This window comes from Spinacia oleracea, chromosome 4, assembly GCF_020520425.1.
Source record: "Spinacia oleracea cultivar Varoflay chromosome 4, BTI_SOV_V1, whole genome shotgun sequence".
Taxonomy (NCBI): Eukaryota; Viridiplantae; Streptophyta; class Magnoliopsida; order Caryophyllales; family Amaranthaceae; genus Spinacia; species Spinacia oleracea.
Window position 1 is genome coordinate 185,251,068 of NC_079490.1, and position 14,490 is coordinate 185,265,557.

General features: G+C 38.2%; 1 protein-coding gene across 2 annotated transcripts in view; it reads right to left on the reverse strand.

Moving 5' to 3' along the window:
• The window catches only part of LOC110804466 (serine/threonine-protein kinase TOR), a 41,253-nt gene that overhangs the window by 5,368 nt on the left and 21,395 nt on the right, over positions 1–14,490 (reverse strand). For both annotated transcript variants that reach the window (XM_056843261.1, XM_056843262.1), the window contains exons 26-48: positions 14,258–14,443; positions 13,764–13,916; positions 13,541–13,693; positions 11,812–11,883; positions 11,554–11,688; positions 11,413–11,474; positions 11,227–11,324; positions 10,394–10,503; positions 10,083–10,244; positions 9,939–10,004; positions 8,261–8,329; positions 8,068–8,178; positions 6,497–6,637; positions 6,222–6,350; positions 5,972–6,137; positions 5,664–5,878; positions 4,980–5,186; positions 2,841–2,954; positions 2,547–2,750; positions 2,293–2,373; positions 472–546; positions 306–372; positions 61–221 (exon numbers count right to left, since the gene is read on the reverse strand). In XM_056843261.1, coding sequence (XP_056699239.1) covers positions 61–221; positions 306–372; positions 472–546; positions 2,293–2,373; positions 2,547–2,750; positions 2,841–2,954; positions 4,980–5,186; positions 5,664–5,878; positions 5,972–6,137; positions 6,222–6,350; positions 6,497–6,637; positions 8,068–8,178; positions 8,261–8,329; positions 9,939–10,004; positions 10,083–10,244; positions 10,394–10,503; positions 11,227–11,324; positions 11,413–11,474; positions 11,554–11,688; positions 11,812–11,883; positions 13,541–13,693; positions 13,764–13,916; positions 14,258–14,443 — 2,937 coding nt within the window. The remainder of the gene's footprint in view (positions 1–60; positions 222–305; positions 373–471; positions 547–2,292; positions 2,374–2,546; positions 2,751–2,840; positions 2,955–4,979; positions 5,187–5,663; positions 5,879–5,971; positions 6,138–6,221; positions 6,351–6,496; positions 6,638–8,067; positions 8,179–8,260; positions 8,330–9,938; positions 10,005–10,082; positions 10,245–10,393; positions 10,504–11,226; positions 11,325–11,412; positions 11,475–11,553; positions 11,689–11,811; positions 11,884–13,540; positions 13,694–13,763; positions 13,917–14,257; positions 14,444–14,490) is intronic.

Consider the following 14,490-nt stretch of genomic DNA (forward strand, 5'->3'; position numbering starts at 1 on the left):
GGAGGCTTTATCTTGAATAAAGCATACATTGTACACAGAACATAAATAATTAGGACTCACCTGCATGACACGTTCATCTTGACGTAGGTCTTCATGCCCCTTGAGCAAGAAAGCATAGTCCTCTCCATCACTACCAAGAATTGTCAACTTACGTGGCCGTTGTTTAGAGGTCATTACCGTAAGTTGAGGTGCAAATGACACAATAGTCACAACTGCTGCATCTAGAATGTAGAAGCCGGCGCAAACATTATGTTAATAGTTGAGATACCCTAATTTAGTTCTACCAACCATACAATTACACTCACCAGCACGATATGTTCCAGGCACTGCAAGTTCCAAATCACGGCAACTCAGCAACTCTGGCGAAACCGACTGGTCATAGTAAAATATGAAAATTAAGACTGCATTCTTAACACTTATTATATTAAATGACATAGTAGTAATATGTAATTGACTGAATGTGATTCCTGCCTGTAAGTCGAGGGTAGTAAGTGATTGAAGCTGCCTATCTATCCGTCTGAAGACATGATAATAAAGGTCCCAGGCCTGGAAAAAAGAGATCTTGCATTAGATACACAAGGGGCAGATAACATACAACACCCTCAGGCAGCCAAGATATGTATAACAAATTAGAAAGTTCAAATGCTATTATAACTCTCAAAAGTCCAATACAATGGTCCAGGGTAAATGAATGCATGACAGCATAAGATACAAAGTAAGTGCAATTAGGTAAGATGATTACGCATGTGCCAGCTTCAACACATATGATTCTAATTTAGTACGAAAAATGATTATTGAAACGTCTTAAAATTTAAAGGGAAGAATAATTCAACAACTTTGTAAAAGAAAAATAAAAACAAACTTCCAAGATATCAAGCTGGGAAACATCGGTTGTCTTGTGACACAACTATGCAGTGGAACAACAAATGTGGCATTGGGATAAGTAAACAATCTATCACCCACAAGAAGGGTAAAGAAGAGGGGGATGGAAGAAGGAATGGGTGGGGTGGGGTTGACCCTAGTAATTATCTAGTCATCTGGGTCTCATCTGTTAGTAAAATTGTACTATAGGATTTACTGCATGCAATTAACATTGGATAATAATGTTGGTGAACACACATGTTTTAGGGAATATATATGCGCCTGCTCAAACCAAAATATGAAACTAATCCCTCCCTTTCGTATTAATCGAAACACTAGCTTGTGCACAAAAAACTAGAAAATGCAGGGTGGGGGCCATGAAGTGGGATTTTATAATACTTCGTAATAAAGTGTAGTTAGCAGGAGAATTTAAATTGAAGGAAAACTGAAATGGGATAGTTGAACTTTTTTTATTATAAAGTGGAGTTGGTGGACAATTTTATATAGTAAGAAAAGGAAGGGCGGAAGTTTATTACTCCGTATAAAGCAGAGTTAGTACTAGTAAAGTAGTAATAGTAATAGTGAGTCATTTCCAAATAAGGACGTGTTGCAATTAATACGAAACAGATTAAAAAGATAGTGTTGCAATTAATAGAAACGGAGGGAGTAACTCATAAGAGCCCCAGTTTTTTCCGTACTCAAAGAAGGAAAAATATCCAAGCGTCAATGAAGTAATATTCAAAGTAAATCGAACTGAGAAAATTTAATCCAAGCCAAGCATTATCAGCTCAAGGCTTGGCTCAGCTATGTCGGACCCGCTCATGCAAAGCATGCTGGATAAGATCCTCAAATGACCTGATCCCAAAAGCTCACCAAGAAGATTTGATCCATTTATGTCCTAGTCATTAATGCTTGGAACGTGGTATGTTCCAGAGTATGAATAGGGTACTGGTATAGAAATTGCTTATCCTCTTAGAATAAGGAGAGAAAACTACCTTTTATCTTTATTATTCACTGTCGAATTGTTAAGTAATAGCATGCTTACTTCCATTTAATAGCCCATGTGTAAAGAATGAATTATGTTGTTTCTAGTTATAATGAAATTCTTGACCTGGTACCCCTATTTCTTCTTTAGAAACAAGTTATATGGTTGATTAAGTATAAAGTTTGCTGAAACCTCTCCTGATCTTTGGATTGGTGGTGATCCGAAATTCAAACCGCAAGAACTGATTTCAGATACACTAACTAATTAGCAAATTCTGAGACGCCTACATCTTCCTAAATCAAAAGAGTGTGTGCAAATAGTAGGCAGTAAAGAGTTGTGCACTGTAACATGTTCAAGAACAATCCTAGTCATCACCATTTCTGTAGCTGGCAGAAAATAATGTCGACTTTCTGAACTAAAAAGCAAGGGTTCTCTCTCCAGTATACCTGAGTAAGTTCTGCATCTTTCCCAGTTCTCTTGTATCTCATACAGCATTCATAGGCTTGGAGCAAGTCCTGGCGGTATGTCTGGAGTTCAAGCAGAAGCATTGAATTAGCTTACTTATATAGAAAGATATCCATTGCACAAAAGTTTCTTAATTTAGGAATTTCTCGGACTTGAAGACAATGTTAGATTTTAATTCAGAAGTATTTGCTTGAACTAGAGATTATATTGACGCAAGTGATGGCCAAAAAACCACCTGAATGAAGGTCATCTCGTTAATGGTGGTGTTACTCCTCATGGCACCTTCCTCTAGCATTTCATGTAACGGTTCAAGGACCTTTAACATTCCCTCGATATTGTGTTCTCCAAAATAAAGACGACTAGCTTCTTCCAAACCTTCATGCCACATTTCATGCCATAATATTGCCACCCTAATAAGCTCCTTTGACACTAGCTGAGCCTGTACACATAGGATTGAAATAATATCGAGTTAAATTATAGAATAAAGATACCAACAGAAAAATAAAACATAATACAATTTCTTATTTACCTCATCAACAAGTGCACTGCTGTGCTGCCGTACTTTGTCAACAACCTTTTGAGCTGCAGCTCTGCGCAGATCACTAATTGATTTGCATGCCACGAGAAGAGGATACATAAGAGCCTGTGAAAATTATAAATTTCAACAACTGCACAACAGATAGGAAACTAACATGTACAAGGAGAAGAAATTGATGATAATTAGAAGATGGAGTATAAATCTTCGCCAGCATGGCCCAGCAAGAAAACCATTTTCACTAGTAACATTTTTGCTAAGACTTGATAGTCTATGAAACCCTCAGTTGTTCATACATTTAGTGTAAACAGATTATTTTAAACTACTTCCTCCGTACTTTCACTTTCACGGTTGCCAAAGCACAAATTTGACGATTAATATATTTAACGGATATTTCATGAAATACCCCCGAGTTTTGCCTTAATTCACCAAATGCCCATCAAGTTCCAATAATTCACCAAATACCCCTCACAAATGACTTAATACCCCAAATACCCCTCCATGACGTCATCATCCTCAATTAACTCAATTATCATCTAATTAACACACTAATTTACCTATTTTTCCTAATTAACCCATTTTTTCCTAATTAACCCATCTTCTTCCACTCACTTCTTCCGCCACCATCCCTTCTTCCTCTCCCTTCTTCCGCCACCACATCGCCCCCGTTTTCTCCCTCCTTGACCCCATCACCGCCGCCACCACCTCGCCCCCATTTACCATTTGTCGCCCCTCGCCTTTTCCTCCTTCCTCATGCCCTCCCTCCCTACATTACCACCACCGCCGCCACTCATCATCATCACCTGATCTCCTCCCCCGACAACACCAACACCACCAGCCTCCTCCGACAACACCAAACTAGAATCGACGCCGGAAGAATCAAAGAGAACAATCGCCGTCGTCGTCAAACCCAGAACCACAAAAAACAGCCGAAATCGACGCTGGAAGAATTGAAGAGAACAACCCACAAGAACGAAGTTGGGTTCTCTTTCCTCCATAAATCCCAAACTCAATTTCCTCAACAAAAAACACCTGTTTTCGCACAAACCCCCTTTCATTTTCATCATACTTAGCCACGTTCTTCACCAAATTCTTCAATGCTCGATTTTGGGTATTATTATTCTTCACCCGATTTGTTGTATGTTGGGATTGCAATCGATGGGTGTAAATTAGCCGTAAATGGAAGAAGGAAGGGGGGGAGAGAGAAAGATCTGGGAAGGTCGGGGAAGAAGGAAGGTGGTGGTAATGGAGTAGGAGAGAAAGTGAAGAAGGAGGGCAGCCATGGAAATCCTTGAGGTGGGTGGTCGGTTAATGGGAGAAGGAAGGGGAGTGAGAAAAGAAAAAGAAGTGGGTGGGTTAATGGGTGGTAATTAGGAATTAGGGGGTTAATTAGGAATTAGGTGAGTAATTAGATCGTAATTAGTTGATTATGAGGATGATGACGTCATGGAGGGGTATTTGGGGTATTAAGCCATTTGTGAGGGGTATTTGGTGAATTATTGAAACTTGATGGGCATTTGGTGAATTAAGGCAAAATTCGGGGGTATTTCATGAAATTCCGTATATTTAATTATCTATTAAACTAATCTGACCACAATGACGATTCATGTTAGCCGACCCCAAATCATTTTGGGACTAAGGCTTTGTTGTTGTAAACTAATCTGACAATATATTAAATAATAATAATAATATTTGTTTATTATAGGTAAGAAAAATGACGCGGTCAAATTTAACACATGAATAGTCAATAGTGTAAAAGTCAAAGTGTTGCATCTAAGAAGCATAAGTAATAGGATCCATTGAGATTCTAGATAGAATAACTTGGGGAAATAAGGTAGGCCCAAATGACTCATAAATATATTTTAGAACAGTATCACAAAATACCAATATCTAGCTACAACGAAAGAGTCAAAACTCAATCCTTCACACAATAACACCAAGAACCCTATCAGATTTGAAAATATATTTCATGCATTTCTCTCTTTTGATTATTATACTAGTCCTTCGTATAGGAAAGTTTTATTTCATTATCAGCCACTTCACGTACTTAATATCTAGGGTAATACATTTCTTCCATTAATTTGTTGTTATTGTAGTATTAGCAGTCATTAATATGAAGTATTGAAGGTAAACCTGAGGGTGGTTTTGCCCAATCCGCACCAAAAGTGATTGTATGAGTTCCCTAACAGCATGATTATTAGAATGTATCCGGGCAATGATTTGAGGTAAAACAACCAGCCATGTGTCTATGCTGACAAGTTGAAATCCCCTTTGAAGAGCCATTTGAACTTCAGCAGTTGCCCCATGATTGAACCACAGAGTGAGAAGACGGAGTATGTCCTGGACAGGGAAGAAAGCATGGTCAAATGACTCAAATCTTACAAAGTAAACTCCACCTAACGAAGGACACATTAAAACTTGGACTTCAGGATGTGGAATGTCACGTCATTCCACCATGAACAAAGGTCATTAGGTCAATAGGCCATAGTGAAGCCGAGTTAATGAAGAAAAGGTTTCACCCAAAGTAGGACTGTATGACAAATGAGATCCCAAATTTGATAAAAAGAAGGGGAAATAGATAAAATCGTCTCTTTATCTCATATATTTTTGAAAAACACATAATGAAAAGGGAAAAAAAATAAATAAAGCATGTCCTTCACCAAATGTTCATGTGTTAAGGCACCAAACATCCAGATAAACTTCCAGAAGGACATACAGAACATAGAGAGACACAATGCTCCAGCTGTATTGTAGCTGCTTTACAATCGTTGAGAAACAGCAAAATGCAAGAAATTTAAATGTGCCATTAATATTTACCTGCAAACTGTCATCAACATCTTTAGAATTTGCAGCACAAGCTATGGAGTGGAAGTATCCAGTAACAGCTGCAACAACAAACTGCCCTGCAGTACTTGCATAACCTCTAAGAGTATAATGTGACATCACAGCCGTGTTAAATAGAGCCCAAGAGTGCCAAGCTTTCCCCCACTTAGGTGCACACTGTGTAGCATTTCTTAATGCACCAATTATGTCTGGAAAACAAGATAGATAAGTCATCACAAAAACTTAATGAAAATTCTACAACCCGTCATCTATCCACAAAATATCCATAAAAAAACAGTTACCTTGAATGGATTCGTCGTCAAGTATTGGAGTAAGTTCACGTTGCCAAGTGCCAAGTTTGAGATATACACGAGCAACAAGAGGAGTGGGTGGAGTAGAAGCATTTATCAATGTTGTTTGAGACGTAGGCAATATATTTGACGCACTAGAAAGCTCAATGGCCAAATCCTGTTTACAGATAATAGTGTTAGTCAATTTACTGCCACAACTTGTTTTCTAGTCACATTAGACTATAATGAGATTTGATGGTACCTGTAACCTTGCAAATGCATCCCTCCGCTTGAGATCCTCCCCAAGTGACCATAAAAATTTCAAGTACGCAAGCATCACCTGAGGGGGTCCACGGTAATGTACGTTTCTCGGAGATACTTCAGGGTCATACTAGACAATTATGAGCCAAATAAATCATTAACAATCAAACTAAAGCTTACAAAATGATGAAAAACTGTCATTTAAGTTGCTAAAAATTTATCGATTAAGTGTATGAACATTTTCAATTATTCTAATGGATATTAATGCAGCAGTACCTGAAGAAGTTTAATCAAAGTAGATTTGGCTTGATTAATCCGTCCACTTTTTCGGCAGAGAGAAGAAAATTTCAACCATGTCTCCGTGTCTTCAGCTGGAGGCAGGACAAGTGCTCTTACTACTAACAGACCTTGCCAAACCTACAGATCCAAGTATAACAATACAAAGTCATACTTTCAAACTACAAGAGAATAAATAAGTTTAGAAATTTGCAGTGTGTAATAAGTCAGCCAGCAAGCCCAGCACAGATGAATGATAACAATGCTCTGGGCAACTCAAAGAATTGACTACATAGAAATTAAAAAAGATAATCATGCAACTCAAAGAAGAGCAATACATTTTATTAAATTGATGTAATTTTCTTTTTTGTTATCTATTTTATGTACGAAGTACAACAAAGCATATTTTTCGTAACGATTTGACATGCTTTGTACATTAGAATGTTTGATTGCTTCTGCCTCATGATTAGATTTAAGAAAGTCGTTCTGGCAATCACATGTTTCATTATAATAAAACTTTTCAAAAAACTATGTTTGCCCAATTTAGGCAAAATACAAAAAATTTAAACTTTTGGATTGAAGTAATTTGGAATCATGAATAAGAATATCCACAGGATACTTTGAAGTTTTGAACTGGAATTTTACTCAAATATTTGGGTCGAAATTATTCTGGACTAGATTGCTTTCATTTATCCAAATCCAATACAGTAATATACACCCTCGCAAAATTGATTTTAAAAGTTGATTGTATTAGCTAGTTTGCTAGGTAATTCCAGAGTTGATTGATTGTTAGTTGTTTCATAAAGTTAACTCGTTCTACCTAAAGAACTTCATGGTAGACTTTGATACAGGTTCCCTTTGTCTCCATATTATAGTGTTGTGGAAAGTATATATTGGATGTAAATTGTAACTGATAGCTATATGAAACTGTAAAATGATACACGTATAAGGGTCAGACTATTTTGGCACAATTGACATTATTGTCTCCGCCCCAACAAAGCCTGTTCCATTTCTTCTGAGCGCAAAGATATAGGAGATATGTGTATGGTGGGGCTTTGTTGAGAAAAGTATGAACATAAAGTTAATGTAGTGGGTAGTTTTAAAAAAAATATTACTGGCGTGACGTCGGAACAATTACTGGTGGGAAAGGAAACAATATCATAATTGGTAAGGCCAACCTAAATAAAGAAACGGAAAGGTAACTGGGATACATTAAAATGGAAACATGGGTACAGCTCTGTGGGACGGAGGGAGTAACATGTTATTTTGATAAAAGGTTAGGCAGATTTCAATCTTGCTGAAAGAGCTTATTCCATTGGACTTAGTAAGCTCTCTAAGAATGCCTAAAAATGTGTTTTTTGGGTAGATCACACAGCTACCCCCCTCCCTCCCCCACTTAAAATAACTTATAAGCTCTCCAACAACCTGTAAGTCACACGGTTCACACCGTCAAGTGTTTAAGGGTATCTTCTGAGCTGCACATACAATGAGAACTTTAAAACAGTGGTATCTCAGACATACAAACAGATATGCTGTTATAATTGCTGCAAAAGGCTGAAAAAAGGAAAAACCTCAATATTACGCTTCACTCCATGTATGCGTTGATTCCACATATTCCGAATAAGTGTCCGGCGCCCTTCTGCGACTGGATTACCAACTGGTAGAGTACAATAATCAATCACCTGGCCAACAGGAATTTTGATAGCACTGGTTAGAAAATAATAAAATACAACTCTAAGACATGAAGAGGGTTTATCAGTTTACCTCCTCTAGTTCTGACAATTGTTGAACACGAACCATATTATTGTATGCGCGCTCATAACTCTCCAGAACCTATAAATATAAATTCTGGTTATATTGAGAATCCAAAAACAAATAAAAGAAAGTTCACACTTTATATTGAGTCCATAATATATAAGAGAAACCCCCTCTTCAAACAGTACTCATTCCTCGGATGCTTCTTCTAATCCTAACCAATGTATAAAAAGGCTCAAGGCGCAACAAGGCGATTTGGAGTTCCCAGCGCCTTAGGCGCGCCTCGGTGCGCCTCATTGAAGTGAGGCGCCCTATTAAAAGTGGAAAAAAAAGTGAAAAAATGGTATGTCTCTTGGTAGGTGCGCCTTTTTTGCGCCTTTTTGCGCCTCAAAGTGCGCCTTTGTGCGCCTTTTTGCGCCTTGGTGACTTAGGGGGTTTCTCCCTCTTCAAACAGTACTCATTCCTAACATTGCCCAATTCTAGACGTCCTCAAAGAAAGCCATGTTAACCAAAATAAATTCCAGTGTTTAGCCAAATGCTAAATACACTCAGTGAGACAGAATAGTAGCTTGTTCATTCCCAAAATAAACAGCCAGGAATCAGTTAAACTTGACAAATACCCAAAGCAGCAGATGATTAGGCATACAGTATCCGAAGCATTAGCAGCAAATTAAAACTGGAAACCCCTTTTCTCACTGGTTGCATGCAAAGAAATCAAGCCTGGGCAACGGGCAGATTATTACTTAAAACCTACAATAGGAATAAGAACTAACCCATCCCGCTGCAGGTTTTTTAACAGCATTAAGAAAAAAAATCGAATAATATCCCCTCACCAACACCCTGTTTTCCATTGCTAAGCATTCCAACTAGGAATATTCATGAATCATAAACAGAAGGTTTTGTACATAAACGGGCCTAGTCACCCGACTCACTCCAAACCCCAGCAAAGTCACCCAATGGTTATCCGACTTTTATGCGATTTGGGGTGACTTTTATGTGATTTTAGAGGTGACTAAGCCTTCTGTATAAATATACACCAGTTGCATACAGTTTCTATCCTCGGACAAGTTTCGTAGCTTTCAACTGAGCCGCAAACCCGATACGACTGACAGATAAGCTGACGTTAAAGCAGGTCTTGCCAACCTGGAAGGCACTGCCAACCCATAATCTGGTCCCGCCAACTTACTCTTCAAGCGAGAAAGAGTACTAATCCTATATTTTCAACTACCCCTCTCTCCTTTAGTCTTTCAGGTTTTAACACGACCATCACTTCTCATAGAAGTATAGAAGTCTTAGTAGAAAGGGAGAAAATGATCACCAACGACCTTGGAATCAAGAACTCTGGAGTATGGCTTCAATGCATCAGATGGGCAGTAGGCTTTGTGGTTGACCTTTCCTGGTGCTTATTCTTTTTCAATCATTACCTTTACTAGATTTCCATTGATTACTCCTTGCATTAGCTTTCCATAATTTCCCCCTTTCTTTTAGAGCTTATATTTTTTTCAATTACATATTGCCAAATATGGAGTAGTTAACTCTTACAAAGACAAGTGCACTGATAGACAATCACCATAACATAGAACTAGCATTCCTTCCATTTAATACAAAATATGGCCTCAGCTTTTTGAACTGGCTTCGTTTGTTAGCCATTGTAAAAAGGAAAGCAACTCTTTAATAAAAACATTACCAGAGCCGCCAGCTCTGTGGCCAAACATTTTCTTGCCCTCTCGACATATTCTCGGGCTTCATCATACTGGAAGGAAAACAGATGTGGTAAGTATCAAACAAAACCAAAGCATCTGATACAATAGAAAACAGATGTAAAGACTACCTTTCCACGTCGAACAAACAGAACAGCCCGGAAGAAAGTACCATCACCAGTAGCAGAAGTATTTCCCAAGACACGAAGTTTTGTTTCATCACCATCATCAAGGCTTTTTACGTATTCTGCCATTTGATCCCACTCACCCATGTTCCACGCAGCACTAGCAGCCTGGAAGAGTAACATCAGCAAAAATAAAACGAAATATATTACACTAAAGCAGCATTAATCGTCCTGTAACACTTTTGAGCTCAAAATTAAATTTCAAGGCATGTCAGTGGTGCAATTTCAAAGCAAGAAAAAAGAACATAGAAACTAACCATTGGTGCAATTTCTAATCTAGCTGCTTGCTCAGCTGGTGTCCAATAATCCTTGCACAGATTGTTCAGTTCTTCCCAACGGGCTAGTGCTGCAAGACATCTCATTCGCCCTGCAAAAAACAGAAGAGTTATAGCTTTTAACTTTCCACTCTGTGCATCAACTACGTAACTACATCTCAAACCTCAACAAGACACATAAACTAAAGATACTACAGTACCATACTCTAACAAGATACAAAAACTAAAAGTACTACAGTGCCATACTCACATCAACCTACATTAGATGTTAAGGTCTCTTTCCTTTGAAAGAAGTGGAGGGCACAAAATACTAAAGTACTAGTACCAAAGAGAATTGCTGGCTGCCTTACTATCAGTTTTTGAAGAGAACTCATGGTATGTTAACGAACATTATTACTTATCAGACTATGAAGAGAACCCACACCCATGTCTAATTTTGAATAACAGGGATAACAGATGTTAGCTACATACAAACGACACTAAAAAGTAGTCTGTAAAGAACATAGGCCTTAGAGACAAACAAATAGAACTAGACTACTAGAGGTAGTCGTTGTCAACCCACTTTCCCCAATTCCACTCATACACATATTCAGCAGAAACAATAAAAGGATGAAAGAACAGCAATTCCAAAATAGGATGAAAGAACAGCAATGCCGAAATAGGAGAAAGCGGCAAACCGAATTGATACAACAATTCCAAAATAAGATTTTGATTAACCTGATTCTCCCCCACCAACAAAAGAAACAAATTACTGGAAAGTGGAAACCAACTGAGAAACCTAAGATCAATTGCAGTCTGCAGATACTGATCCATACCAATTGTCGCTTCCTGTAAAGCATGAGGATTTGCTGCTTGAGCTGCTTTTGCCGTGTAAGCCTTCAAAGCATCATCCCAGCGTTGTAACTTCTCATACCTAAGTTAGCAAATTTGAAAAGTAGAATCATTAATGATAAGGATACAAAGACTAGCAGAAAGGATTTTAACGATCAGTTGAGCAATACCATGACTCCTTTAATTGAACATCTAAATGCTGTTGAGCATAGGTCAAAATTCCTACAGCAGCCTACACATGAACAGTAATCAACAAACAGCAAACAAACACTACAGTATGGATAAGAATAAAAGTTTATCAGAGTGATAACCTCATGCTGATGCAACTGATTGTTAATATATATAAGTGCTTCAACAACAGCAACCGGATCTGCATCCATGTTTCTAGAACGTGGACCTTCAAACTCCATTTCCTTGTAGTGTAAAGCCTTGGCAAATGCTCTACACTGATAGTTGATTGAAAGAATTTACAGAGTTAGTTTATCCATCTCCAACCGTCTGAACTCCCAAGGCTGCTGAAGAAATGCACATGCAGTACGGTAATGAAACAAAGATAAGTAAAACGGTACCTTCTCTGCAAGAGCTCCAAGGAGACGAATATCAATAGGAAGAGGTTTCTCATCATGTTCCATAAACTCTGCCTACACAGATCAGATGACAAAAAACATTGAAGGACAATATAAGAAGATTGGATCCCGTAACTAGAAATAAAATCGCCTGTCACAGATTCGACATGCAGATCACAATTTGGAAGAAGAGACTCTTGTATATGATGAAGTGCAAAAAATCTAGCTGTTTGAATACAATAACAATAGAATAAATAAATATCTGGCTATACAAAACGAGAAAGAAATCTTGACACCTGAGCAGAAGCTGTGTCCCCTACCTTACCTCTACCAAATGTTGTATACTTAAACATCAACCAACTGGGGATGGGCGGACATTGAAACAGCGATTTAGTCTAATGAACCAGAGTGTCTAGACTTAAGGATGAGGTCTTCGTCGACTTTCGGGAAGTTATTGTGTTCATCTAACCATTTTAAATATTTATAAAAACAAAATTAATACCCACTACTTCAGAGTATTTTTCCAAGTTGGATTTTCACGCATACTAACTGGAAGAGAACCAGGATGTATATGATTTAACGGTGTAGTGTATATAAAGAAACAAATGGTTCATCAGGTTTTGCCAAAATTCCATTCTATTTAAGTTGGTTATAAAATTTAAAAGTGATGAGGAAGACTGAAAGGTAATCCCAGCCATAAAATATAGAGTGACAAAAACATTATTAAGATTAGTACTCCCTCCATTCCTAAATGATCTTCCTATTTGGTGTTTGGAGTGGAAAATAAGAAAATGGAATCTTGTAATGATTGGGTGTAAGAGTAATGATTGGGTGTAAGAGAAAATAATAAATAAATGAAGAAAAGTAATAAAGAAATGAAGGAGAGAGAAGATATGGTAATAAAAAATCATAAAAGTGGGGTTGGGTGGGTGGATGGGGAAATGTGAATGAATTAAATAAGGGATGGTGGGGAAATTTATGGTAAAAAGTAATGTCCTAAAATAGAAACAAGAAGATCAAATAGAAACGACATTTGTAGAAACAGGAAGATAAAAAAGAAATGGAGGGAGTAGATTACAACTAATAGTACCAAAAAGTTAAATAAACAATGAAATAAAACAAGGAAACAAATCCTAAAAGCTACAAGACCCAGTTTTCTTGGACATTTTGTGTTGACTGTTGAGCATGTGGTTTGGTAACTTTCAGCCTATACTTCAAGTTCAGATGGGAATTATGTAAAGTGGTTACTAATACTCTAGTAGGCGCCACTCCCAGAGATCATGAGAAATAAACAGCAACTGCACCACCTCCATTTCAAGTCCGCACTCAGACTAACCATTTCCACCGCCAATAGTCACAGCTTCAGCCACCTCTTTCTCCTTGTAAACACTTCTCCCATTACACCCCCACCCAGACCCCTGTCCATTCTATCCTAGACTTGGCGGCCAAGCTCTAGTTTGAGACTTTTTTCCAGGTCCCACAGCTTAAGTACCAGTTCTAATCCACCAAGCATGTGCCTTCCATAGTGGAAGCCTGGAAGGGAGGGGGAAAGAGAAGTGGAAGAAAAGAGAGAGAAAAAATGGAGAGGGAGAAGTGATTGTGGAGGATAATGAATGCAAAAACGGTAAAATGCACGAAGCAACACAAGAATATCAAAATGAAAGACAAAGCAGAAGGCATTAGGAAGCCCAATGTAAGAATCAATAACAGACAACAGAACATGAGCGTATACCAGATTAAGAAGAGTTGCCAGAATCTCCGGGGGTATATTCGGTGAAGAAAATGCTGTTTCTAGTTGTCGAACCAACAGCCTGTGACTTTTCTCATCAAGTTGAGCCCAACAACTGACAAAACCAGCAGAAAACAGTTCTCTCCCTACAAAAGGCTGGAGATGCTTGGGATTAAGACCAAACCATAATAGCAGGGAGACAGCGATATAAGTAAATAAGTAGTACCTGTAACTGTGCAAGCCTAGCACAAGTTCGCAAAGCCGGAGAAGGAGATTCTCTCAGCAGTTCAATACTGAAATGCCTCATCCATTCTGCCCAATCCTCCTTGGTACTTCGTTGAGAAGCCTCCCCAGCAGTACGTAAACGCCCATCATTAACCTGAATAAGATGATATTTAAACGAGCAAACCTTAGCTTACAAGGTAGCTGTTACCGTAAACACTCTTCTTTGTGTGTATGTTATTTCGCAGTGAGTTTTTTGTTTTTTGGCAACTAAGTGCGCATATTTTTTAGCTTTGTGTGTTCCGCCCTCTTCCTAAAAGAAGAATCCAGCCATTGGCAAGTTTTTGGAGTCAGAATTGACTGTTTACAAGAGACAAACACAGCTAGAGATAATAGTTTATGTTAAATAATAGGAAGAATTATTTAGAGGATAGGTATCAAAGTAATTTCTTTTTGCCAAAGAAGGTGACTGAAATTAAAAGCTAAAGAAGAAAGCACCTGATGGCTTTTCACATCTCGGAGCATGTCACACCCATCACTGTAAGGGTCATACTCAACATCATTCAGAGGGTCACTAATGACTTCTACAGGAAGGCGCCGACTTAATCTTTGAGCAGCTGTGCTTCCAGAAATCAGAGGTTCGCGCCGCCGGAAGCGTCCTTCTATCTCTTCAAATTCCTTGTGCTGAAATCGTCAAATATTAGTAACCAGATATGAGGAAGAAGAAACAA